Source organism: Gracilinanus agilis, chromosome 1, assembly GCF_016433145.1.
Source record: "Gracilinanus agilis isolate LMUSP501 chromosome 1, AgileGrace, whole genome shotgun sequence".
Classification (NCBI taxonomy): domain Eukaryota; kingdom Metazoa; phylum Chordata; class Mammalia; order Didelphimorphia; family Didelphidae; genus Gracilinanus; species Gracilinanus agilis.
In genome coordinates this window covers 203,012,615-203,038,964 of record NC_058130.1, presented here as the reverse complement: position 1 = coordinate 203,038,964, position 26,350 = coordinate 203,012,615, and the positions used below count along the sequence as shown (strand labels likewise).

Genomic DNA, 26,350 nt, shown 5'->3' with positions numbered 1-26,350 from the left:
ATAATTTCTGTAATGCTCTAAAATATCTTTCCCATTAAAAAAAAAAGGTTCAGATGTTAACTAGACTGTCCTATACTATACAATAATCCAAAAAAGTTCCCAACTGGCTAAAAATATGTACCCTATTTAGTTGATTGTCATTTCTTTCATCACCTATTAATAATAATAGCTAACATCTGTATAGAGCAGTAATGGCAAACCTTTTAGAGATGGAGTGCTGTGTCCCATCTCCACCCCAGCCCCCAGAGACCAAGTGCCCTGCCTCACATCCCCCACTTTGTCCCTACCCCAACCCCAGACAGGAGAGCGAGGAAGAGCTCCCATTGGGCTGCTGGATAGAGGGGAAGGGGAAGTGAAAAATGTCCTCAGGTGCATGGAGAGGGGAAGGGAAGCAGTTCCACCCCAAGTTCCTCTCACTTTCTAGTAACAAACTGGTGGGTGACTGCAGGCATGCCCAGAGAGAGGGCTGTGTGTGCCCTTCTTGGCACCTGTGTCATAGGTTCACCATCACTGGTATGGAGGTTATTCTCTGCCAGGCACTGTGCTAAGCTAAGTTATTATCTCATTTGATTTTCACAACAACTTTGTAAGGTAGGTGTTATTATCCCCATTTTACAGATAAGGAAATTAAGGCAAGAGAGGTTAAGTGACTTGCCCAGGGCCATATAGCTAACATTTGTGGCCACATATGAACTCAGGTCTTCTTGACTCCAGGCCCAGTACTCTTCTACGGAGCCACTTAATTGCCTATTGTTAAAGGACTACTATGGGAGCAGCTGTGTAGCTCACTGAATAGAGAGCTGGATCTGCAATCTGGAAATCTCATATTCATGACTTCAAATCTAGCCTCAGACACTTCCTAGCTCTGTGACACCTGGGCAAGTCACGTAACCCTGTTTGCCTCAGTTTCCTCATCTGTCAAATGAGCAGAAGGAAATGGCAAACCACTCAAGTATCTCTGCCAAGAAAACTCCAAATGGGGTCATGGAGAGTCAGACATGACTGAAAACGACTGAACAACAAAATTTTCTAGGTACTAGAATAAAGCATATTCAGTTTCAGGAAAAAATATTGTTCTACAAGGGTTGATGCTATTTAATATTTTCATCACTGGCATAAATACTGAAAGAAAATGTATGTTTATTGGGGTGTGTAGCCAAAACCACCCAGCATCCTAGGAGACAAAAATAAAATTTAAAGTGCCCTTTGTAGGCAGTTTCTATAGAAGAAAAACAATTTACCCAATTTTAAGATACAAATATGACTTGAAAAGAAAGAAGGGTCCCAGTGAAAAACAAGCTGACTACTGTCATGATTGTAATACAGAACTGTCATTTTGAAAGTCAATACCATACTGGGTGGGATCTACAAATAAGAGAGATTTCCATTTGTCATAGTATAAAGATAAACAATATATTAGTGATGGCAGCCCTATGGCATGGGTGCCAAAGATGACATGCATCGCATTCCCTGTGAGCACGTGCCCCTTCCTCCCCCCCAGTTCATTACTAAAAGGGTAGAAGGTCTCTGGCAGAACTGCTCCCTTCCCCCTCTCCACTGTACCTAACAACATTTTTTCACATCCCCCACCCCTCTGCCCAGCAGCCCGATGGGAGCACTTTCTCCCTCCCCAGGGGGAAGGGAGGGGGTAAAGGGAAGGTGGGAGATAGCACAGGGTCTCTAAAAGGTTTATCATCAATGCTATATATCATAACCAGTTCTAAATATGCACATTCAATATTTACTACAATATAAAGCTGGTAACATTTTGGTTCATATTTCTTTTTTAAATATACATTTCTTCTTAAACTCTTACTTTTTGTCCTAATAACAATTCAGAAAGGCCAAGGCTAGATTTTAGGGGTTTTTTTAAACCCCATTTTTAACCCCATTTACTAGATAAATGGGGTTAAGTGACTTGCCCAGGGTCACATAACTAGGAAGGTTCTGGGGCCAAATTTGAATCCAGGTCCTCTTGACTCCAGACCTGGCATCACCTAGATGACCCTTTGGCCATACTTCTTAAAGCAACTGTTTTGGAAATCTGCTTGAATTCATCTTGCTGATTCTTTGTATTATGGTGGAAGTGACAATTATTATTTTATACTCGGAACTTCATCATGATGATAAATACTATTTATGCTCCATGGGTAAAGAGGTTTATGGACAACAGAAATTTGGAAGTGCAAAAAATGAAAGAAAAAGAAGACAAGGGTTAGAAAATGTTGAAGGATAAAAGGAACCTAAGTTAATCAAAGCAAGACGAGAAAAGGTTGTGTTCCTCACTTCCGTATTTGGATCCATCTGCAGTCAGGGCATTGAGAGAGAGATTGGTTTGGATATAGCCAGGACAGATTACAGTCACTTCAATATCATGCTGCTCCACCTCCGCTCGCAGGCAATCAAAGAAGGCTTGGGTTGCATGCTTGGAGGCTGCATCTGTAAAATATAGCCACATAAGAAACATGCAATGAGTAAGAAACATTGACCCTAAAATAGATAACTTCATTCTTTTACTTTTCTCTTTTTAAACCCTTACCTTCCATCTTACAATCAATACTGTGTATTGGTTCTAAGGCAGAAGAGTGGTAAGGGCTAGGCAATGGGGGTTAAGTGACTTGCCCAGGGTCACACAGCTGGGAAGTATCTAAGGTCAGATTTGAACCCAGGACCTCTTGTCTCTGGGTCTGGCTCTATTCACTGAACCACCTAGCTGCCCCCTAGTCCTAAGGATTCTTGAAGGGCTTGTTTACTTTTGGGGCCCCTCAAAGATTTAGATTATTTTTTCAGCAAGCCTCAAGAACCAGATCAAAATTAGACATTAGAGCTGCATACCAAATGTAACCTGTATTCTGCCAAAAGATGCCAGAACCAATTTGGGCTCCCTATAATCCTTGGGGTTGAGATTTTTCTGTAGATAGTTAAGATTTTTTTTAATATATATATATATTTTTAAACCCTTAACTTCTGTGTATTAGTTTCTTGGTGGAAGAGTGGTAAGGGTAGGCAATGGGGGTCAAGTGACTTGCCCAAGGTCACACAGCTGGGAAGTGTCTGAGGCCAGATTTGAACCTAGGACCTCCTGTCTCTAAGGCCTGGCTTCTCAATCCACTAAGCTACCCAGCTGCCCCTATAGATAGTTAAGATTTTAAAAGGCTGCAGAGTCCCAGTTGATAGAATCTATAAGCCTGGTCAGTCTCAACCTAATTTCAAGAGATCTTGGTGAGATCTTGACCACCATTAATAATGCAAAAGGCCACATGTCTATTTGATTCAACTCTCAATTAGGAAACCACAAATCCAGTGGATTGTGGTAAAAGTGAAAATTTGTCAAACTTAAATGACCTCGTTTTTAAGAGATAACTCAGAAAGTAGCTTGAGGGGGGCAGCTAGGTAGCACAATAGGTAGAATGCTAGGTCTGGAGTCAGGAGGACCTGGGTTCAAATCTGACCCCAGACACTTCCTAGCTGTCACATCCTGGACAAATCACCTGATTGCCTAACCCTTGTTACTCTTCTGTCTTAGAAATGATACTAAAACTAAGGTAAAGGTTATTTAAAAAAGAAAGAAAGAAAATAGCTCAGCAGTTCCATGCCATCAGGGAATTATAACAGAATGGTGGACAAAAGGGAAAAGATACTAATTTTTTTTTTTATCACATTTCCAATTCAGATTTTTCTGGACACATCATGCTGCTGAATTTCACATTTCCTCCATGAAATGTCTATAATCTTCATTTTAAACATTTCTTCAAGAATGCTCATCACTAATTTTTGCTTTCTCTTTAGTTGGGGGTTTACATATTGGAAGTATGAAGGTCTTTGGACAGAATGTGAGAAGATACTTACATGCTGATCTGAAAGGAACACTGATTTTGCCTTGAATGCTGCTAATCACAACAATGTGACCTTGTTTCTTCTCTATCATGGATGGTAGAATTGCTAAGGAATGAGAAAAATGACTGATCACAATGACTGCAGTTAAAAGAAAAATGCTTCCCCAAAATAAAATCATTATGCTAAACAGAGATACCTCAATTAGGCTCTTATTGCAGCATGGCACTTTTTTATATCTCTTGAATCTATTCATGCTCTTATTCACCAAGGGCCAAACCTCCTCAGGCACCCTCTCCCCTGACCCTTTCAGCTGAGTACCTTGTCTCATACTTCACCCAAAAAATGGAGGATATTTACTCTTTATCCTACTCTTCCTCCTCTTCCTCCTCCTCCTCCTCATGTCCTTTTCCTAAAATCATCCTGCACTACCTCCTTCTTTCCTATCTCTGATGAGTAAAAGTGGTTTTCTACTTGCCAAAGCAAAACCCTCTCTAGGTACCCTGGATCCTATCCCATTCTTCTCTAGCACATTGTCCCTTCCATCATCACCATTCTTTTACTCATCTGCAACATCTACTTAAGTACTAGTTCCTGTTATCTATAAACAGAACTGTCCCCCCCATCCTTAAAAAAAAAAAAAAAACAACCAAAATAAGTAATTTGATCTTACTATCCCCCATAAATGTCTGAATTATATATCTGCTCTCATCAATGGCCACCTTGAGAAAGTCACTACTTCCTCTCTCACTCCATTCTAAACTCTGCAATCTGTCTCCCACCTTCCCAACTTCATCATTAGAATAAAGCTGCTCTCTCCAAAGTTATCAAAAGACAAATCTAATGGCTTCAATATCCATTCTTCTTGATTCCTCTAAAGCCTTTGACACTATTTCTTATCTTCTTCTGGATGCTCTATCTTCTCCAGATTGCATATGATTCCCAGATCTGTATATCCAGTTCTAATATTTCTCCTGAGCTTCAGCCTCCCAACACTAACTGCCTTTTGGAGATCTTGAACTGGATTAAAAAATGTCTAAAGCCAGAACTCATTATCTTCCCTCCCAATTCCTCTTCCCCACTTCCCTATTATTATCTCAGTGAGTCTATAAACATTTATTAAGTGCCTACTATGTACTAGGCATGATGATAAGTGCCAGGGATACAAGAAGAGGCAAAAGACAGTCCCAGCTCCCAAGAAGCTCACAGTCTAATGGGGAAGATAAACAAACATGTTCAAGCCAGCCACATAGATGATAAAAAATGATTAAAAGAAGGCAGGTACTAGAATTAAGCTCCCCCATCCTCTCAGTAACTTGAGCTCACAACTTCAGTACCATCCTTGATTTCTCACTTAACATCTCATAGCCAATCTTTTTCAAGTCTTGTTTCTACCTCCACAACATCTCTCTCTTATATCCCCTTCTTCCATATCAACAAGCAAACCAGCAAAAATAACATGATTATCTCACAGATGCAGAAAAAGCCTTTGAAAAAATATAATATTCATTCCCATTGAAAACACTAAAAAGTATAGGAATAGAAGGCGCTTTACCTAAAAATAATAAACAGTATTTATCTAAAACCATCAGCAAGCATCATCTGCAATAGGGATAAATTAGAAGCATTCCCAATAAGATTAGGTGTGAAACAAGGATGCCCATTATCACCTCTATTATTTAAGATTGTACTAGAAATAGAAACAACACTAGCAGCAGCAATTAGAGAAGAAAAAGAAATTGAAGGCATTAAAATAGGCAATGAGGAGATCAAGCTATCACTTTTTGAAGATGGTATGATGGTCTACTTAAAGAATCCTACAGAATCTTATATTCCCTTCTTGCCACTAATACAAACGTCAATTTGGTGGATCACTGCAATAACTTTCTGGTTTGTCTCTCCCAACTCCAATCCATCCTTTACTCAGCTGCCAAAATGATCTTTCCAGTAAGTGCAGACCTGACCATACTGACCTTACTACCCTCAATAAACTCCAAAAATCAAACTTTTTTTTTCCCTTTAAAAGCCCTTCACCATCTTGCTTCTCTCTAACTTTCCATTCTTCTTACACTTTGTTCACTGCCAGACACTTTGCAATCCAATGGCACTGGCCTTCCTGCTATTCCTTGAACTCAACATTTCATTTCCTAACTCGGGGTTATTTCATTGACTTGTCCCCCAGGTCTGGAATCCTCTTTCTCCTCAGTTCTGCCTCCCAGCTTCTCTAGCTTCCTTTAAGACAACTCAAATCCCAATCTTCTTCAAGGTGGCCTTTCCCAGGCCTTCTCCCTTACCTCTAATGAACTCCACTTCGATGCCACAAGCATTCACTTCATTTACACTGTACCTTGTGTGTATAATATTTCAGTTTTTGTTTGTTTGTTTGTTTTGCACGTTGTCTTTTCCATTAGAACATGAGCTTCTTGAGGGCAGGGACCTTGTTTTTGACCTTTTTTTTTGTATGTGTTATAATATTGGGTGTCTGGTAGTCTTATCTTATAACCAGGTCCAATCTTATAACAGTAACCTCTGCTTAGTACAGTGCCTGGCACATAATAGAGCTTAATAAATTCATGCTGAATGCCTGAAAGAACAAAGAAGGTGACAACTGTGGCTTCCTAAAGGATGAAGATTACCTCATTTATCTCTGTATCTCCCAAATAATCCTTTGATTACAAAAGGCACAAAGAAAACCAGTGTTCAATGAATGAATGAATGACAGCTTTACATGGCAAATTCAATGTCCATTTGTCCCCTTGAATGAAATTAATAGGAAACACCTCTCAAATTAAAAGCCATGCTTGCTAATTTCTCTCATGTGGGGTAAGGCATGGGCATGAAACTCTTGGCCAATCACAATTCACATGAAAAGGAAAACAGTAGTAATAGAACTTAAACTTGGGGAAGTATCTTGAAATTAAGCTATAAACTAAAGATAGCAAAATGTGGACTAAAGGCAACCATCAGTAACCAAACTATTAAGAAAACAAATGTTCCAATGTAATTTATGGGCTGCTTAAGAAAAGAGAAACCTAATAGAGGCTAAACAAGGGCCAAGTTAAAAAAAATTCCAAAATGACATTCCTCTACTTAAGAAATCCACAGTCATTGTACCTTTGGTTAAGGCAACTGGACCAAAGTAGTTTGTCTCCATCACTTTTTTGTCCACTTCCAGTGCAGTGTCCATTATTGTGCCCCGATAGCTGACTCCTGCATTATTGATTAATATGTCCACATGGCCATTGTACTTGAGAATTTCATTCGCTGCGGGGACTATAGTTTTAGATTCAGCAAGGTCAAAGACTACAGCATGAGGCCTGTGTGTCTGAATTTGAACAAATAAAAGAGTTAACATAATTCAGCCTCTGAGCAACAATCATCTGATCAACATGTTCATATTTATAGGGCTATGGGAAACCAGAAAAGGCACAAATATTTCAATGTGACCAATTTGGTCTTTGACTGGAAAGTTTTAATTTAACTAAGATCTCAGGAGATGTACTGACCTGGCATAAAATTAACTAGGTTATAACCATCTTCATTTTTATTTTTTTATTTTATTATTATTATTTCTAAACCCATAACTTTTGTCCTTGTAACAACTCTAGTCAGAAGAGTGGCAAGGACTAGGCAAATGGGGTTAAATGACTTGGCCAGGGTCACACAGCTGGGAAGTGTCTGAGGTTACATTTGAAACTGACTTCCAGCCTGGCACTTTATGTACTGCAACAGCAAGCAACCCTTCACCCTCATCTTTATTTCTTTTTAAATTATTTACTTATTTATTTTTCAATTACATAAAGAAACTATTTTTGACACTTGCTTTCTGCCATTTTAGATTCGCATTTTTTTCCCTCCCTCCATTCAGGGCAGTCAATAGGCTGATACAAGTTATACCAGTGCTTTTATAAAATACTTATTTCTATATTGTTCATGTTGTGATAGAAGACACATCATACATACAATAAAAAAATCATGAAGAAAATAATGTTCATCTTCATCTTTAAAAGGAGCAAACTTTTAAAGCACTACTTGCATGGAATGCTCCAACCTGATATGAGAAGCTTTCAGCTTGAAACAAATGATTCTCCCCTGCAGGCTATAATATAGGGAATCTCTTAGCAGTGAACCCAGGATATTTAATTACTATTCTGTCTTGCAGGTATACTGGCTATGCTGAAATAACCAGAATCTGTTAGTTCTAGTGTGAACAGTATTCAAACCCAAAAAACATGTAAATTTTTTCATTAATAGCACATTATGGGGACAGCAAAGTGGCTTAGTGGATTGAGAACCAGGCCGAGATTCCAGGGATCCTTCTGGCCTCAGACACTTCCTAGCTGTGTGACCCTAGGCAAATCACTTAACCTTCATTGCCTAGCCCTTATTAGCCTTCTGCCTTGGAACCAAAATACAATATTGATTCTAAGATGGAAGGTAAGGGTTTAAAAAAACCCCAACACATTACAAGGTTCTTAAAAGAATCCCCAAAGAGATTTCTTTCCATTCCCTAATCCTCTGTGTTCATCATACTCTGAATCTACTTAAGACAATGATGGGGAACCTTTTAGAGACTGAGTGCCCAAACTGTAACCCTCAGTGTGAGCCACCCCCTTATCCCAGACAGGGGAGGGAGGAAGAACTTCCATTGGGGTGCTGGGTAGAGGGGCGGGTGATGAGAGAAATGTCCTCAGGTGCAGTGGAGAGGGGGAGGGGAGCAGCACCCGCTGGCACATGTGCCACAGGTTCACCAACACAGACTTAGGAGATGAAAAACTAGCTACTAATAGTCAAGTTTTAATTACTCAGAGATTGATTATCCAGGTTATGGATTATCTAGGATCTTAATTGTTACAACAAATACTCATCTACTATTTGGCTGCTTTTTGACCACAGTCATCAGCTCTTCCGCTGAAGGAATAGCAGAAGGAAAAAAGATGGAACTCATATTACTATGGTAAATGATTCTGATGAAAAATTGGTATGAGAGGGGCTTGAAACTATGGATGTCAATGATCTTTTCAATAGCTGGCTTCTTTTTCCTTGGCTATTTGAGAGGTGATTATAGTTCACTAGGGATATAGATATCCCACCTAGCATATATAAGATTAGACACAGAATTAGGTATTTAAAAGCTGTTGAACATGACAATGAAGATGAGAAAAAGACTAACATTGGCTGCACAAAGAATCATCTATCACAATATGGAGAAATATAGTAGTTCCAGCCAATGTTAGGAACAGGCAGTAACCTAATTTTGCTGAAGCACAGAATAAAGGTTAGGTATGAGATTAGCCCACATCAGTACAATGGCAGATTGTGGAGAGTCTTAAATGTCAGTCCAAACAGTTTGGACTTTGAAATGTTGCACTGAGGTTTATACAGAAGTAAGAGTAAACTGGTGCTAGAATGAAGATGGGTTGGTAGGGAAAAGATGTGAGGAAATCAGTTGAGAAGTCAGAAGAGTATACCTGGAGCAAAGGATAATAAGTTCATACAATCATATTAATAATACTATGGCTTGCTTATGCAGCAAGGTACAATGTGGGAAGATGCCAAGACAGAAAAACTTTATAATACATAAACTACAAAGGTAGCCCACAAGGTGTAGGATGCTAAATAATGCATTCGACATTAAACAAATATTTAATGAGCTCCTACTATAAACAATGCACTGTTTTATGTACAGGGGGAATGGCAAAGATGAATAAAAGGAGGTCTCGATCTTTAAGGAGGTACTTCTTCCTCTCTGACAAACTCCTCCAAACACTGCTCCCTTGGAGCCTCCCAGTCTAAAAATCCAAACCAGTACCCAAATTCAACATGAATTTCTACTTTGGGGACCCTCTCTCCCCATTGGTGATTACCTCTCTTGGAATACTCTTTCAGGAAAACCCAGCCATGCTTCACTTAATTCTCTCTTGCCTAGTCAATGCCTTGTCCTCTTTTCCTCCTTCCTCTCCCTCCCTTCCAATTCTAGAACCATGAACCATAATTAAATCAATACTGCCACAGTTCCTGGTTGATATCAATCTAACTCTCAGAAGGCTCCCACCCAGGCCAACACTCCTTCATGCTTATTGTTTTTCTTATTAGAATGTAAGCTCTTTGAGAGTCAGGACAGACTTTGCATACTCAACACTTAGCTCCAGGTCAGCACTTTGTATGGGCTTAATTATTTTTCATTCATTCAAGAAGCTTATAATCTACAAGGAACAATAATATATTCAAATAAATATAATACAAATAATTAGAATTTGAGAAGTCCCTCCACGAAAAACCTCCACCTAAGGCTCAAAGTGACATGGAGGTCACTCTGGATTCCAAAAGTCAATAAAAAGCAGATAGCAAACAGCAGACAAAAAATAAAGTAGGTGCTTTATAGTTTTCCAAACCTGAAAGGTAGTGAGGTCAGGCCTGACAGCAGATCATGTATCTTGGATTGGGGATCAAGGAAGTGAGAAAGGGAGGGAGAGAGGGAAGGAGGAAGAGAATGAGGAAAGGAAAAAAGGAAGGAGGGAGGAAAGAAACTTTTATTAAGTACCTCCTGAGTGCCAGATATCATACTGAGTATTTTAAAAATATTCTCTTCATTTGGTCCTCATACCACTCTGGGAGGTTGCTACTATTTATTCCTATGTTACAGTTAAGGAAAGAGGCAAAGATTAAATGTCTTGCCTAGGGTCACAAAGCTAGTAACTGAGGCTGAATTTAAAGTCAAGTCTTCCTGACTCCAGGCCTAGCCTTTCAACCCTCTATACCACTTACAAGAAATTCAGGCACAGTCTGACATACAATCTATATTTGGGGAGAACAGATTTCAAAGGGATTATAAAAGGCATATGAAGGATTCGATTGCTTAAAATTCCTTAGAGGAACTAAGCCTAGAAAAAATGGAAATGACAACAATGAGACAACAAATCAAAATTTATGGGGTGTCAAAGCAGTACTTAGGGGAAATTTTATATCTCTAAGTGCTTACATCAATAAACTAGAGAAAGTACAGATCAATGAAGTGGATATACAACTTTAAAAATTAGAAAAATGATAAATTTTAAAGTCCCAATTAAACACCAAATTAGATTCTGAAAATCAATGGAGAGATTAATAAAACTGAAAATAAGCCACTGAACTAATAAATAAGACAAGGAGTTAGTTTTATGGAAAAAACCAACAATAATAAAATATATTACTGATTAACTTAGTTTAAAAAAAAGGAAGAACACCAAATTACCAGTATCAAAAAATGAAAAAGGTAAATTCACCTTCAATGAAGAAAAAAATAAAGCAATTATCAGGAAAAAATGGAAAGCTCTCAAGAATGACATTTTGAACCTGTACAAAAACATTTATAGCCATGCTCTTTGTAGAGGCAAAAAATTAGAAAATGAAGGGATGTCCATCAATTGGGGAATGGCTGAACAAATTGTGGTATCTGCAGGTAATGGAATACTATTGTGCTGAAAGGAATAATAAACAGGAGGAATTCCATGTGAACTGGAAAGACCTCCAGGAATTGATGCAGAGCGAAAGGAGCAGAGCCAGAAGAACATTGTACACAGAGACTGATACACTGTGGCACAATCAAATGTAATAGACTTCTTTACTAGTAGAAATGCAATGATCCAGGACAATCCTGTGGGATTTATGAGAAAGAATGCTATCCAAATCTGGAAAAAGAACTGTGGGAGTAGAAACACGGAAGATGGGTATATGATCGGAGATTTTGAATTTAAATGATCACTATATTGCAAATAATAATATGGAAATAGGTTTTGGACAATGATACATGTATAACCCAGTGAAATTGCTTGTCAGCTCAGGGAGGGGGGAGGGAAGAGGGGATGGAAAGAACATGAATCATGTAACCATGGGAAAATATTCTAAATTAATTAATAAAAAATTTTTTTGAAAAGAATGAAATTTTGAAGAAACAAAAAGAAGTAACTCATGAGGGCGGAAAAGGAAAGTTTTCTAAAGAAACCAATGTGGAAGCACAAAACTCATAACCAATTTATTAATCCAGCTACTCTGTCTCATCAAGAGCTGGATTATTTTCCTTTGTTTTGCAGTATTTATTCATAGATACCTGAACTTATTTACTAGACCTATGTGTCATTATCTTCTTCTGTTATTAGTAGTTTCCCTGTTAATTTATCTGCTTTTGTTAAAGGTTTTTGAGTTCTCCTTCCTGAGATCTTTAATAATTTCAGTCTTTTTTAAATTCCCTTATTTTTCCCTTATTCATTTTCTAACTCTGTCCCCTTTTATGGTGAAAACTAGCTGGGAAGTAAGATAAGTGAAACTGATTCTTTTCACTTAAAAAAAAAAATGACTGATACTATCAAACACAACTGATATATTATTTGGTCTTATTCAATTATTTTCTCTGTCTTTTTTATTATTTGTTATATGGGGCAACTTACTGGATAGGGGAAAAGGATGAGATATTTGGAAATGAAGATAACTGATATACACACACACACACATACACACACACACATATACACACACACACACATACATATGTAGTTTTTTTTTAAAACCTTACCTTCTGTCTTAGTATTTATTGGTTCCAAGGCAAAAAGTGGTAGGGCTAGGTAATTGGGATTAAGGATTTGCCCAAGGTCACAAAGCTAAGAAGTATCTGAAGTAAGAAGCAGCCATAATAGAAAAGCCAAAGTTCCCAGTAACTCCAAAGTGTTCCTCAGTAAGATTGGGAGTGGCACTCTTTAGCCTATTTGCTTCTGTTCAGTTTTAGTGTATAACAATACTTCGAAGAAGATGTTACTTCCTCCAATTTCAGAATATGATTTCAGAATATGAAGAAATGTTGAATGCCTAATAGTAAAGTAACAAGAATGCCTATATGTTCCCACAGAAATACTGGATTCTGCAGGACTCAAAAATGCACATCTCCAGTGTAGAGGCAACAAATGCTCTAGCATCCCATTCTTACCTTTTTTATGTTAGTAGCAATGAGTTCTCCAATGAGTTCTTCTAGCCTCTCATTGCTTCGTCCACAAAGAATTAACTTGGCACCAGCAGCATAAAAAACCTTAGCACATTCTAAAGGAAGGTAGAATAAAAACAAGGGTTTTATAACTGCAGAGATCCAAAATTATTGTCTACTAATGTAATTAAATGGATATTCACTGAAAATTCTGAAGATTCAGAAAAATTCAGAAGAAGAAAAAGTGCCCAATGTATCTCTGCCAACACCTTCCTTACTACCACTGCCTCCTATTTCTTGGACTCATGTTCACAAACTGGATTCTCAGCTTCATAGTAGAGCCCCATTAAGCAGAGCCTGGAGAACACTGTACACAGAAACAGCAAAACTATATGATGAACAACTGTGAATGACTTTGCTGTTTTCAGCAATACAGTGATATGGACTCATGATAAAAAATGCTCTCCACCTCAACTGAAGTCTGAATGCAGAGTGAAGTGTACCATTTTTTCACTTTACCCTTCATTTTTAAAATATTGTATCTTTTTCCTCAACATGATGAATATGGAAATTTTTTTAAATCCTCATGGGATTAAAAAAAGTAATAGAACCCCACAGCTTCTATTTCTGAACTGTCTTTCTAGAATATAAAAAAATGATTTATGATTTAACTAAGACTTAGTCACTCATTTAAAGACAAAGAGTATGGTCAGGCGAATGCTCCCACTACTACTAGTATGATGTATTTCAGATGCTAATTAGTAACAACTCTGCTATTTATCTGGGGCTTCTAGCCAAGTGTGTTAAAAAGAGTAGTAGTTCTATGATATGCACGATCTCCACAGTGGCTCTGTGTGATATGAAAAAGAGGCTGAAGACCAAAAAACAGCTTTTTAGTATCCAAGACATGCAAGAGACTTTTATCTTAGCATACATATTTTTAAAGGAGTTCCAGGTTGGAAAATTAATGACTTAACTGCCCAGAATATTGAGGAGGTAGGTGTGTGTATCAAAGTATATTCTTCTAGTCTAAATACCCTTTCCCCAATATTATTCCAAACTTCTTTGTAACTATGAGAGATCAAAGCAGGGTGACAAAGGAAATAATAGAATTGTTTGGGTGAAAGGGGCTACCCTTCAAGGAAATAAGCTCCAACAGTATAAACATCATCCTACTCTTTTTGTTTTAATCCCTGCTTTAGCCATTCCAAATGATCTTTCTTCCTATTGCTTAACTTCAATGCAAAATTTCTTTCATCAGTTTTATGTATCTAGATATGCATATTATTTCTGTATATAAAAAATGCACCAGAGAAAGATACTATATCAATTAAACAAAGACTTTTTCAGTTGTGCTCATATCTTTTTTTTTTTTTTTAAACCCTTACCTTCCGTCTTGGAGTCAATACTGTGTATTGGCTCCAAGGCAGAAGAATGGTAAGGGTAGGCAATGGGGGTCAAGTGACTTGCCCAGGGTCACAAAGCTGGGAAGTGTCTGAGGCCAGATTTGAACCTAAGACCTCCCGTCTCTAGGCCTGACTCTCAATCCACTGAGCTACCCAGCTGCCCCCGTGCTCATATCTTTTAAACAAGAGTTAATAAATTCATTCAACGGGCGAGGTACATGACTGGGAGACAGAACCAAGTTCTTTCAAGACTGGGACTTTTGCTTTGTCTTTGTATCTTCGTTGCTAAGCACAGAGTACAGCATATGACACATGGCAGGTAAGTGAATGCTTATTGAATGAATGCATGAACCTGGATGCAGACCCAGCTGTTCAAACACCAACTGTGGCCAAATTAAGGACAAGATCTCTCATGGTGGAGGGAATACTTTGGAGCAGCCTTAGAGGATGAAGTCTTCTGGGGCCAGTGTTGCAAGCCCAAGCTATATTAGTTCATGCAATCCTTCTTAGCAATAAGCCAAACTACTAGAAGAAACTGTTGAAAAGATTTCTCTTAAACTCAGATGGCAACATTTTAGAGAGAGGAACATTCCTCTGATATTCTCTGTCATTCCTAAGGGAATGCAAAAACTTTGGACAGAGGCTTGATGAAGAAATACAATGAACTACTTTGTGATATGCCCCCAAAGGGTGGGTAAGAACACAGAATTCAAGAGGAATAATTCCTAGGAAGGTCAGTATATAAACAGCCTTTGAAAAATGAGAGCCAAAGCACTGCACTAGCTCTGTAAGCAGTAAAGCCAAAATGGGAGGAAATGAACCCTGTACAGAAAGGAACCGAGATAGAACAACAGGCTGGAAAAGCTTTTCATTTTCAGCACTTGGTTAAGTTTCACAGGAAAAAAAAAACTAATATGAGGGCAGGGTGCAGGGTAGTGAGGGTCAGGGAAAAGTGATACCCCCAAAGCTATCACACAGTTCTAGGATTTCCTCATCAATAAACCTATGTTAACCACTCACAAATTTGGGACATAAGCTACCTAAAATGGCTATATAAAAATGTTGTTCCATTCATCAACAATATGATCATTACTCAAAGAGAAACCCCACCATTAAAAAAGAGATTCCTATAAAAGGGAGAAGAATCAAATAGTTTTAAGAAATATCACAATTCCCTAAAGCTTGAAGGCAAAAAAAAATTAGTAGATCCACTCAAGAAAAATACAGATCTTCCCTTCAAATAATTTCCATATGATTTGGTTGTCTGACATTTTTACAAGAATGCATACTGAGTCCCTGAATCTGAGAAAAAGAGTTTGAAATGCAAGATGTTAGCTAGCTCATGTTTATCTGTATGAACACAAAGGGAATACATAAATATATATGTACACACAAATACATATTCTTCCATCCCTTTATTGCTTAATGGATCAGAATAAGGGAAGAATCAAACAGAGAGGGGCTCAAAGAAAAAACAAATTATATAGCACTTTATACAAATAAGCACTTTTTTTTTTTAAACCCTTGTACTTCGGTGTATTGTCTCATAGGTGGAAGATTGGTAAGGGTGGGCAATGGGGGTCAAGTGACTTGTCCAGGGTCACACAGCTGGGAAGTGGCTGAGGCTGGGTTTGAACCTAGGACTTCCTGTCTCTAGGCCTGACTCTCACTCCACTGAGCTACCCAGCTGCCCTAAATAAGCACTTTTAACACATATATCCTTTGAGTCTCATAACTACCCTGTGAGGTAAATAGAATAAAAATTATTATCCCAATTTTGTTCAGAAGAGGATCCTGAAGCTCAGAATTGTTAAATGCCTTGTAAATCACATAATTAATTGTCAGGAATCCTGGTTTCTCCTGACTTCAAGTCTGACCCTCTAATTCACTATGCCATACTGCCTCTTACTATACAATGATGGATTTGCTTGCTTTATTCTCTTGGTTTTCTAACATGCATTAGAGGGGGGCCAAAGCAAGAACCCACCAAAAAATAATATTATGCCCTTGAAAGAGAGGCACATTGTGAGCAGAAGCAAGCCATTACAAACAAAGAATTGCATCACAGAGGCAGTGTAATATAATCGCATCACACAGGTCATATAAAAGAAATGTAGGACTAGAAAAAAGGTACTACCTAGTAAAGCAGAGAGTGGCAATCAATAAACAGCCTGAGTTCCACTGGTCATTTTAGAATGTGGAATGTCAGAAGAATGTGAGGCAAATCCCCACTCCACTGGCTGGAATGCCTATGCTAAACACCAAAGAACATGAAGCATAGCACATGGAAAGGTGTGGAATGGGTTGTGATATGTATCATTGGGGGAAATATTCACATTAGCGAGATCAGAGATGCATTACACATAGGCTTTCCTACCATACTAAGAGCAAAAAAACTAAATGATGGAACTCTGTCATTCATCATCTCTTCACAAATTCTCAAAATCTCTCCAAGAATTTTTTTATGCCTTTCCTTATTTAATAGCTTAGAATGGCACAAGATTTTTGGAATACCATATATATGGAAAGCAACTGCCCAAAGATAATAAGCTGATGAGATCACTGAAAGTGTAGAGAGAGGAAAAAGGCCTAGAACCAAGCCTTGTGATAGGGAACATGCATGGTATGGCCAATAATCCAACAAAGGAGTCTGAGAAATGGTTAGATAAGTAGGAGGTAAAACAAAGTAGAGCAGTATCATGAAAATCCAGAGGAAAGAGTGGTCAACAGTGTCAAATATTACAGAGGTTAAGGCGGATGAAAATTGAGAAAAGCCCATCAGATCTGGCAATGAAGAGATCCCTGAGTAATCTGGCAAGATACTGAAGTAGAAGGAAGTACTACTGTCTAATTATTCTCTACAACTACTTGAACAAAGACCTAGAAAATATACCACAGATTAAGTGTCTTGATCAGAATATAAAAGAAAAAACAATTCATGATGAGTCATTTTTTCAGACCAGGTCAGCATAGGGAGAGATAGGCAAAGATGACTGCAGAAACTGGGGTCAAGGTCAAGCCAGGGCAGGGGGACTAAATGAGGGCCTGCCAGCAAGTGTGTACTAGGGCAAGTAGAGGTTCCAGATCCAGCACAGAGTGGCCTGACCTAAATAAGGGAGTAGGAATAGGAGTCAACTGGCAGCTCTATCACTCACTCACCATGCTGGGTCACAGATCTAGGGTGAATGAAAAGGGTAACTAGGAGAAGCAGTTGAGGGGAGGGAGAAGAGCAAATATATAACTAAGTAGCAGTTGTGTGGCTCTGATACCAGGAATAAAGTGGGGTTCCAGATTCAACTCTTGGCCCAATCTGAAACCTGCAATGAAATAACTAGGGCAGGGAGTTCAGTCCAAAGGAAGAACTGCAGTGCTGTCACTCTGAACATATAGAACTTTCCAGCTGGCTAGAATCTAACTCAATCTAGTAACAGTCTACTGGATCTCTAATCAGGAAAAGCCAGTTGGGCTGCTCAAACTCAGGCCAAAAACTTACAGAGCTCAACCAGGGCTTTAAGTGCTCTGAAAGCTTGAAATAATACAACACTCAATACCCTAAGAAAGTAGCAGCAGGACCCAAGAGCACATAAAACAGGACAATCACAGATCAGCTAGTTCTTCCAGAATGTACAGCCTTAACACAAAGTCCAAAGTCAAGAAGTAAGGCTAGAAGAATGAGCAAATTAAAATAGAATCCCTGTTATAGTATAGTACAAACCTAAAAGAAAAGAATGACTCTCAATCATCCTCAAAGCAGAGCCACAAAGAAAAACACAGTTATAATAGAAGTCCAACTAGAATTCCTGGAAAAGATGAAACAAAACCTGATCAAGAGAATCATTCAAGACAAATCCAAAGGACCCATGATGAAAAATACTATCTACTTCTAGATAGAGAATTGATGAACTGAGTGCAGATTGAAGGATACTTTTTAAACTTTTTCTTTTTTTTTTGTATCTTTCTTTGTTTTCTTTTGCAACATGGCTAACAAGGAAATGTGCTTTTGCATGTCTTCACACATATAATTGATATCAACTTGCTTGCTTTCTCAAGGAGGGTTGTGGGGAAGGATAAAGGGAAAAAATTCTGGAACTCAAAATTTAAAAAAAAATGAATGTTAAAAAATTTTTATATGGAATTTAGAAATGCTTAATGAACTAAAAATATATTTAAAAAAGAAAAGACAAAGCAAGAGTTTTTTAAAAAGCTAAAAATACTTTTATAAATGAAATGAAAGCACTAAAGGAAACAATTGGGAAAAAAATGAGAACTATGAAAGAAAGGAGAGAGAGAATTACTAGTGTGACACAAGAAGGTCAAAAGTTTATCCAAGTAATAGATTCCTTGAAAATTAGGATGGACCAAAGAGAACTTGATGAGATGATAAGAAATAGTAAAACAAAGTCAAAAGAAGGGAAAAAAGAGAAATGTAAATGTATCTCATATCAAAAACAACTGATCTAGAAAACATATCAAGGAGAGAGAATTTTAGAATCATTGTACTACTTGAAAGCTATGACTAAAAAAACCCCTAGATATCATATTTCAAGAAATAATTTTTTTAAACCTGCCTAACTACTACTTCTTTGAATAAGAAGACAAAGTGAAAACTGAAAAAAATCTTCTGGCCACCTTCTGAGGGGAAAAAAAATAAAAATTCTTGGGAACATTATAGACAAAATGAAGAGCTTCTAGGTCAAAGAAAAAATGTTTCAAGTTGAGAGAAAAATTAATTCAATTACTGAGGAGCCAAAGTCAGGATCACAGAAGATTTAGTAGCTATTACAATAAAGAAGTGGAGAATTTGGAATACAATACTCCAAAAAAGCAAAAGGCATAGGCCAGTGATGGTGAACCTTTTGGGACCCCCTGCCATATCCTACCCACCCCCCAAACTGCATGCCTATGCCCACTCCTATTGCATGCCATATCCAACTCCCAACTTTCTGCAGTGCCCCACTTACCCCTACATTCAGGGGCAGGGCTGGGGTTAGGCTGCAGGCTAGGGAGATAGCCTGCTCTGGTGGGCTATGGCGGAGGTGAGGAGGAGGCTGAGCTTGGTGGGCCAGCCTTGATCAGCCCCTGGGGCCACTGAGGGCGGCCAAGTTTAACCCCTGTGATAGTGGAGGGAGGCTAGAATGTCTCACCCTCTGCATTTGGGGGCAGGGTCAGGCTCCTAGCTGCCAGTCAGGGGCCTGCGCATGCCCAGAGAGAGGTCTCTGTGTGCCATAGGTTTGCCATCACAAGCTTATACCAAGAATCATTTACCCAGCAAAACTAAGTCTAAGGGGGCAGCTGGGTAGCTCGGTGGAGTGAGAGTCAGGCCTGGAGACAGGAGGTCCTGGGTTCAAGCCTGGCCTCAGCCACTTCCCAGCTGTGTGACCCTGGGCAAGTCACTTGACCCCCATTGCCCACCCTTGCCAATCTTCCACGTATGAGACAATGCACCGAAGTACAAGGGTTTAAAAAAAAACAAAACCAAAAAAAAACACTAAGTCTAATCCTATAGGAAGAAAAAAGACCCTTAATGAAACAGGGAACTTACAAATATTCTTGATGAAAGGATCACTACTCCAAACTTGAGAGTATAAGAAACATAAAAGGATAAATATGTGTAAGGCATCATAAGGGACAAAGCAAGGAAAGGATTTCACTAAAAGGATAGAAATGGAGAAGAAAGGTAGGGGAAAGGGCAGCTAGATAACTCAGTGTGGATATAGAGCCAGGCCTGGAGACCCTGGGGCAAGTCACTTAACCCCAATTGCCTTATCACTCTTCTGCCTTGGAAATGATACTTGTATCTAAAGGTTAAAATAAAAAAGATAATAGCACATGATAGTATTGAGAGAGGAATCTTTAATAAGTTAATAATCTTTTAATGAGGAGCCCTGGCCATTTTTATAGTAAGAAAGGAGTAAGTAGGGAAGGAAAGGGGGAAAATTAGAGAGATGAGGAGGAAGACTGTGGGGATAATATGCTAGAAAAGGTAATAGGAATGAAATATCAAGGTTACATATAAAGATGCTGGCCTTAACAAGAGGCCTTCATCAGAGCCTGGAATAAAGGAGAAAAACAGGGATGACACAGGGGAAATAGAGAGCTCATGGTCTCATGTCTTATTTTCTCATTAAATAAACTAAGTGGTTTAAGAAGATTGGGAAGAGAAAGGTTTGGAACTGCTTTTCTGTAGGGAGTGATAGAAAAACAATTGGGGTGGAGCCAAAGGATTAACTTGCTAGAGCAAAGGACCAGACAACACACAAATTTGGAATAGATCAGTCAGCATGTTTAAATGACTTTGGCTCAGCTCAGCACTACAGGAGCAGGACCAAAAGAAGTTAATGGTGGGAATAATCTAGGGTTGAGATTTGGTAAAAAGTGAACAGTAATAGGACAGGGGAGTAGAAGATTCAAGAAAAAGGGGGGGGGGGGCAGCTGGGTGGCTCACTGGATTGAGAGCCAGGCCTAGAGATGGGAAGTCCTAGGTTCAAATCTGGCCTCAGATACTTCCTAGCTGTGTGACCCTGGGTAAGTCACTTGACACCCCCCCTCCCCCCCATTGCCTAGTCCTTACTGCTCTTCTGCCTTGGAACCAATACAAAGCATTGATTCTAAGACAGAAGGTAAGGGCTAAAAAAATAGAAAGAAAAAAAAAAAAAGCACAACTGTGCTATTTATTACCTAGTTTTTGCTTAACCCAATTATTTGTGTCCCTGGTTCTAGAATGTTCTACTTCCTAAACTCTAGCTTTTAAAATCCCTAATGTCTTTCAAGGCTTAACTTGAGTATTACCTCCTGCATCTTCTAGGCTCCCAGGTGTTCATTGCTTAGACTAATTTTCCCTACTCTTCCCTAATCCAATAACATTCTTAGGAACTCACCTTTCCCCAGGCCAGAGGTTGCCCCTGTAATAACGACTACAGAATCCTGGATGTAGGCCTTCATTCGTACCCATTGCAGAAACTTGAAGAGACCGAAGATTCCCATGCAGCCAACCAGCAGGGGGATAATGGCAATGGAGGTGATATAATCCATCAGTTTCCCCTTCAGTACAATCTTCCTAGAAGTGTTAGGTACAAAAAACGAGAATTTTGTGGTTTACTAAGTAAAATGAATCATCTCCCTCTTTCCATCTGAGCAGTATCTCAGATCTCTCTATCAAACCTAAGCTCTGAGCCCTAGCAAATACTACCTAGGTCCTTCCCAAAATAATATACTAGGTATTTAGCTTCCCAAAAGCTCCTTTCAGTCACTCTTGTTGATAAAGACTTCTCTTCCTTATGTTTTTTTCTTTTTATATACAATTTTTATTTACATATAAATATATAACACATCATGACATAATGTTATATATTTCTGGATAAATTTTATATACAATTATATATAATCTCATACAACCAACACTGATGTTACCAAAGTTGCTTTATATTTGCATTATTGTATTAACATATGTGGTAGCACTGAACTGCAAAATACTATTTACCAAAGCAACTCCCTGGAACTCAAACCATAGATTTCCTTCCTGATTTCCTTCCTTCCTTCCTTCCTTCCTTCCTTCCTTCCTTCCTTCCTTCCTTCCTTCCTTCCTTCCTTCCTTTGAATAAAATTCTGAATCTTTTATCAGTGTAGACAACTTTAGTTACAGAAACGTTTCCTTCTTCTAGCAACTAGTTTCAGCAATGAATATGGTCACATGGCTAGTATGTTTCAGAGACTGGACCTAACTCCCAGGCTTGCCTCTTTAACCACCATGCTAACCTTCATCTCACAGATTACTAGTTTTTAGAGGTAATGAGATAATTTCGAGTAAGTCTAAAGCAGAGGAGGTAGGAGGCAGAACAGAGTTCTGGTCTAGAACTGGGAAGACCTGGATTATCTTCTTAGATTAACCTCTAATCATGTGACCATGGACATACACCCCTTTGTATCCCAATGCCCTCATTTTTTACCCCCTAAAAATCTTCCCCTTCTGTCTTATCATTTCTTTCTTTCTTTGTTGTTGTTGTTATTATTGTTGTTGTTTTTATAGGCAATGGGGGTTAAGTGACTTGCCCAGGGTCACACAGCTGGGAAGTGTCTGAGGTCAGATTTGAACCTAGGACCTCCGGTATCTAGGCCTGGTTCTCAATCCACTGAGCTACCCAGCTTCCCCCTGTCTTATCATTTCTAAGACAAACAGAAGATCGGTAAGGGCTAGGCAATCTGGGTTAAGTGACTCGCCCAAGGTCACACAGTTAGAACGTGTCTGGGGCCAAATTTTCAATGTCTTCTTTAACCCTAAAATTAAGGGGTTGGATTAGAAGATCTCTCATATCCCTTTTAGCTTTTAGGGTCTATTTTGTATCATAGCTGACAATATACCAAGACACTTGATTTTCCACAAGAAACCTAGATTTTTGGAATTGAAATGAGATACTGCTACTAATTTTAATCCCACAACATTTTAGGAATATAAAATCCCAGAACTAAAATATCAACAATTACACAAACTATATTATTAGAAGCAGATACCCACAGTCAGAGGAAGAACTACAGGAGAGGAAACACAGAAGAAAAACAACTGCTTGAACACTTGAGTTGATGAGGACATGATTAGGGATGTAGACCTGAAAGGACCACACCAATGCAACTAGCAATAATATGGAAATAGGTCTTGATTGATGACACATGTTAAAACCGGTGGAAATGTGAGGTAGCTATGGGGGGGGGGCAGTTTGAGTCGGTGAAGGGGAAAGTAAAAACATGAATCATGTAACCATGGGAAATTTTTCTAAAAATAAATAAAAAGATAATAAAAAAAAGAAGCAGAAAGAGTATGAGATCTACACCACTAGATCCAGGTTAAAATCATTAGCCACTTGCTAGTTATGTGATTCAGGCAAATCAATTTATCTATCATGAGCTTAAATTTCCTCACATGTAAAGTGAGGCAAATAGTACTTATAATACCTAAATCACAGGATGTGAGGAAAGCACTTTGTAAACCTTAGAGCACTATATAACTGTAAACAATTATTACCACCATTCCACAAAGACTAATTAAGAAATTACTTATACATAAGGTTGGTGAATGACTCTATTGCAATGATCCCCAAATATATTTCACATAAACCAGAACAGTTCAAGGAGAGCTCAGTAACTGAAAAGAGGTTAACCCAAGGCTGTGGCATTAATATAAGCTTCAGATGAAAGCCTAACTAGTTAAATGTAGCCATATGATATTGCCTCATAGCTTTAGCATGCATTAGGATTTCCCTAGGGACAGAGGAGAGGTGAACATAGAGCCAAGGGAAGGCTAAGGTGGAAGCAGTAATCAATTAGTCAGTAACCATTTTTTACTTAGTGACTAAGTGCTGAGCACTGTGTTGGGTACTGGGGATACAAATACAAAGAAAGAAACAATTCCTGCTATCAAGAATTACATTCTTAGGAGACTGTAAGCATGACTAAATACTTCTGTTTATCCCACAGTGCTCTATATCTTTTTTTAAAAATCCTTATCTTCTGTCTTAGAATTGGCATTGGTTTCAAGGCAGAAGAGTAGTAAGGAGTAGAAAATGGAGTTAAGTGACTTGCCCAGGGTCACATAGCTAGGAAGTATTTGAAGCTACATTCGAACTCAGGCCCTTCCATCTCCAGGCTGGACCTCTATCCACTGGGTCACCTAACTGCCCCTGTATATCCATAATAGGATTGAACATCCTCCAATAAGATCAGTAACACCATTTGTCAATTGAGCCAAAAAACAAAAATAACACTGAAAGATGATACTCTATCCTCTATAGTTTACTAGACTTCCATGACTAGAAACATAATATTAATCCAATAATCCCTGTCTAAAAGAGAAGCCAGATTTCCTGCATGGTTGGTCAGTCAGTCAATAAGCATTTATGAAGTGCCTATTTATGTATCAGGCACAGTGTTATGGGCTGAAAAATATAAAAAAGGGTAAAAATAGTCCTTGCCCTTAAGGAGATTACATTATAATAAGGAAGAAAAACATGTCAGCATAAATATACATATAATATATATATATAGTATAAATGGGAGATAATCTCTGACAGTCTATTAGCAGTGGGAAGGAGCCAGAAAGGCTTCTTATAGGAAGCAGAATTTGAGCTCCATCTTTAGGAAAACTAGGAGGTGGAGATGAGAAGGAAGAACATTCCAGACCAAAGGAAGAAAAATTTAATAAGAATGGAAAGGTAAGAAAGGATCAGGTTATGAAAGGCTTTAAAAGTCCAAGAAAATATTTTTTATTTGATCATGGAGGCAACAGGAAGCCACTGGAGGAGAGAAAGAATGAGTGTTTGGGGTGTGACATGGTCAGACTTGCACTTGAGGAAGATCACTTTTGTGGCTAAGTTGAGGTAGCCTGGAGTGGGGAATGACATGAAGCAGAGAGACCCAACAGCATGCTACTGAAATAGTGTAAATAGTGTAAGCTTGAGGTGAAGGTGATACTGCACCAGGGTGTTAGCAATATCAGAGGAGAGAGGGGGCATATTTGAGAGATGTTGCGAAGACAATCAACAAGTCTTGGCAAGATGGGGGCATGGGAAAGTGAGAAAAAGTGAGGAGTTAAGAATGACACCAAAGTTGGAAGCTAGGGCAACTGGGAGGATAATCTCAACATTAATAGAGAAGTTCAGAAAAAGGGAGCATGAAAAGATAATAGGAGGGAAGGGAGAGATCATGAGTTCTATTTTGGACATACTGAATTTGAGATGTATACAGGATCCATTTTGAGATGTCTAATAATCAGTTGATGATATGAGGCTAGAAGTCAGGAGAGAGGTTAGAGCAGGATAAATAGATCTGAGAATCATATGCATAGAGATGATAAATGAAACCATGAGAGCTAATGAGATCACTAAACAAAATAGTGTAGAGAAGAGGGCCTAGGACAGACCTTTGGGGCATAGATGGCTATGATTAATAGATGTGACTTGGAGGAAGCTTCAGCAAAAGCATGGTAGTAAAAATATCAAGCCTATAATATCTTGTAATACTGTTAGAACACAGATGATCTAGTAAATTAAAACCATTTTTATTGCTTCTAAAATAAGATCAGAGCAAGGATCAGATCACATGCCAAAGGTCTGACCATTTCTTGCATGAGAGTAGTTATATTCAATCCTCACAGACTTCTAGACTGTCCCAACACCTCAGTCCCAAATTTTCTGAAGATTATTTCTGCTTTGTTTCCTGAAAACAAAGAGATTTTACCTCTACAGTACCACTGAGTCAGGATCACGAGGAAACAGTCAGCTGGTTGACCGGCTTCTGTAACCTAAAGAGAACCTTTAATTCCATAATCTTTATTTATTGTGGTTGATTATGCATGACATAATGAAAATAAGGCTTTACCTATATGTCAAGCCAAGTCTACAATGCTGATAAAAGGAAACAGCTCATAAATGCATCTGTCAATTACATTATTTGAATATTTAACTATATATATAAAATTTCTGCCATACTTAACAAAATCCATTTAGAAATTTTTCACCAAAATCAAAATAAACAATTTGTTATTGTTCAGGCATATCTAACTCTTCATGACACCCATTTGGGGTTTTCTTGGCAAAGAGACTTGGAGAGGTTTGCTTTTTCCTCTTCTAACTCATTTTATAGATGAGGAAACTGAGGCAAACAGGATTAAGTGATTTGCACAGGAAAGTGTCTAAGGCCAGATTTGAACACATGAAGATGAGTCTTCCTGATGTCAGGCCTAGCACTCTATCTACTGTACCACCTAATATCCATAGGTAATTATCTATAAAAATCATTCTCTTACATCAATACTCACCTCCTGCAGAATGAATATATTTTGCTTTCACTCTTTATCCTGCCAAACCTAGGCTTGGGTACACTAAGAATGAAAATGATTCCCAAAGTACAGAGCCTTTTGCCCTATTTATGGCTTAGCATTCTCCAGAAACCACAGGCTAGATGACCATGGTGTATGGGCAGGGTAGCCCCTGACCTACTTTTACAGCTTCTAGGGATACTCCTGACATCCAAGGATCTTCCTTAAGAGTTCAGCTGGCATCGATGAGTCAATGGGTCCATTCCCCTGAAAAGTGGCAGAGAGTGAGAGAGTGTGAGAGAGAGAGAGAGAGAGAGAGAGAGAGAGAGAGAGAGAGAGAGAGAGAGAGAG

At 38.5% G+C, this 26,350-nt stretch overlaps 1 protein-coding gene across 1 annotated transcript in view; it reads right to left on the bottom strand.

Moving 5' to 3' along the window:
* DHRS7B (dehydrogenase/reductase 7B) overlaps positions 1 to 26,350 on the bottom strand; it is a 50,572-nt gene that overhangs the window by 2,312 nt on the left and 21,910 nt on the right. Inside the window, exons 2-7 of the mRNA XM_044659838.1 lie at positions 21,072 to 21,250; positions 12,794 to 12,903; positions 10,116 to 10,121; positions 6,949 to 7,159; positions 3,850 to 3,942; positions 2,287 to 2,439 (exon numbers count right to left, since the gene is read on the bottom strand). Coding sequence (XP_044515773.1) covers positions 2,287 to 2,439; positions 3,850 to 3,942; positions 6,949 to 7,159; positions 10,116 to 10,121; positions 12,794 to 12,903; positions 21,072 to 21,225 — 727 coding nt within the window. The 5' untranslated portion in view covers positions 21,226 to 21,250. The remainder of the gene's footprint in view (positions 1 to 2,286; positions 2,440 to 3,849; positions 3,943 to 6,948; positions 7,160 to 10,115; positions 10,122 to 12,793; positions 12,904 to 21,071; positions 21,251 to 26,350) is intronic.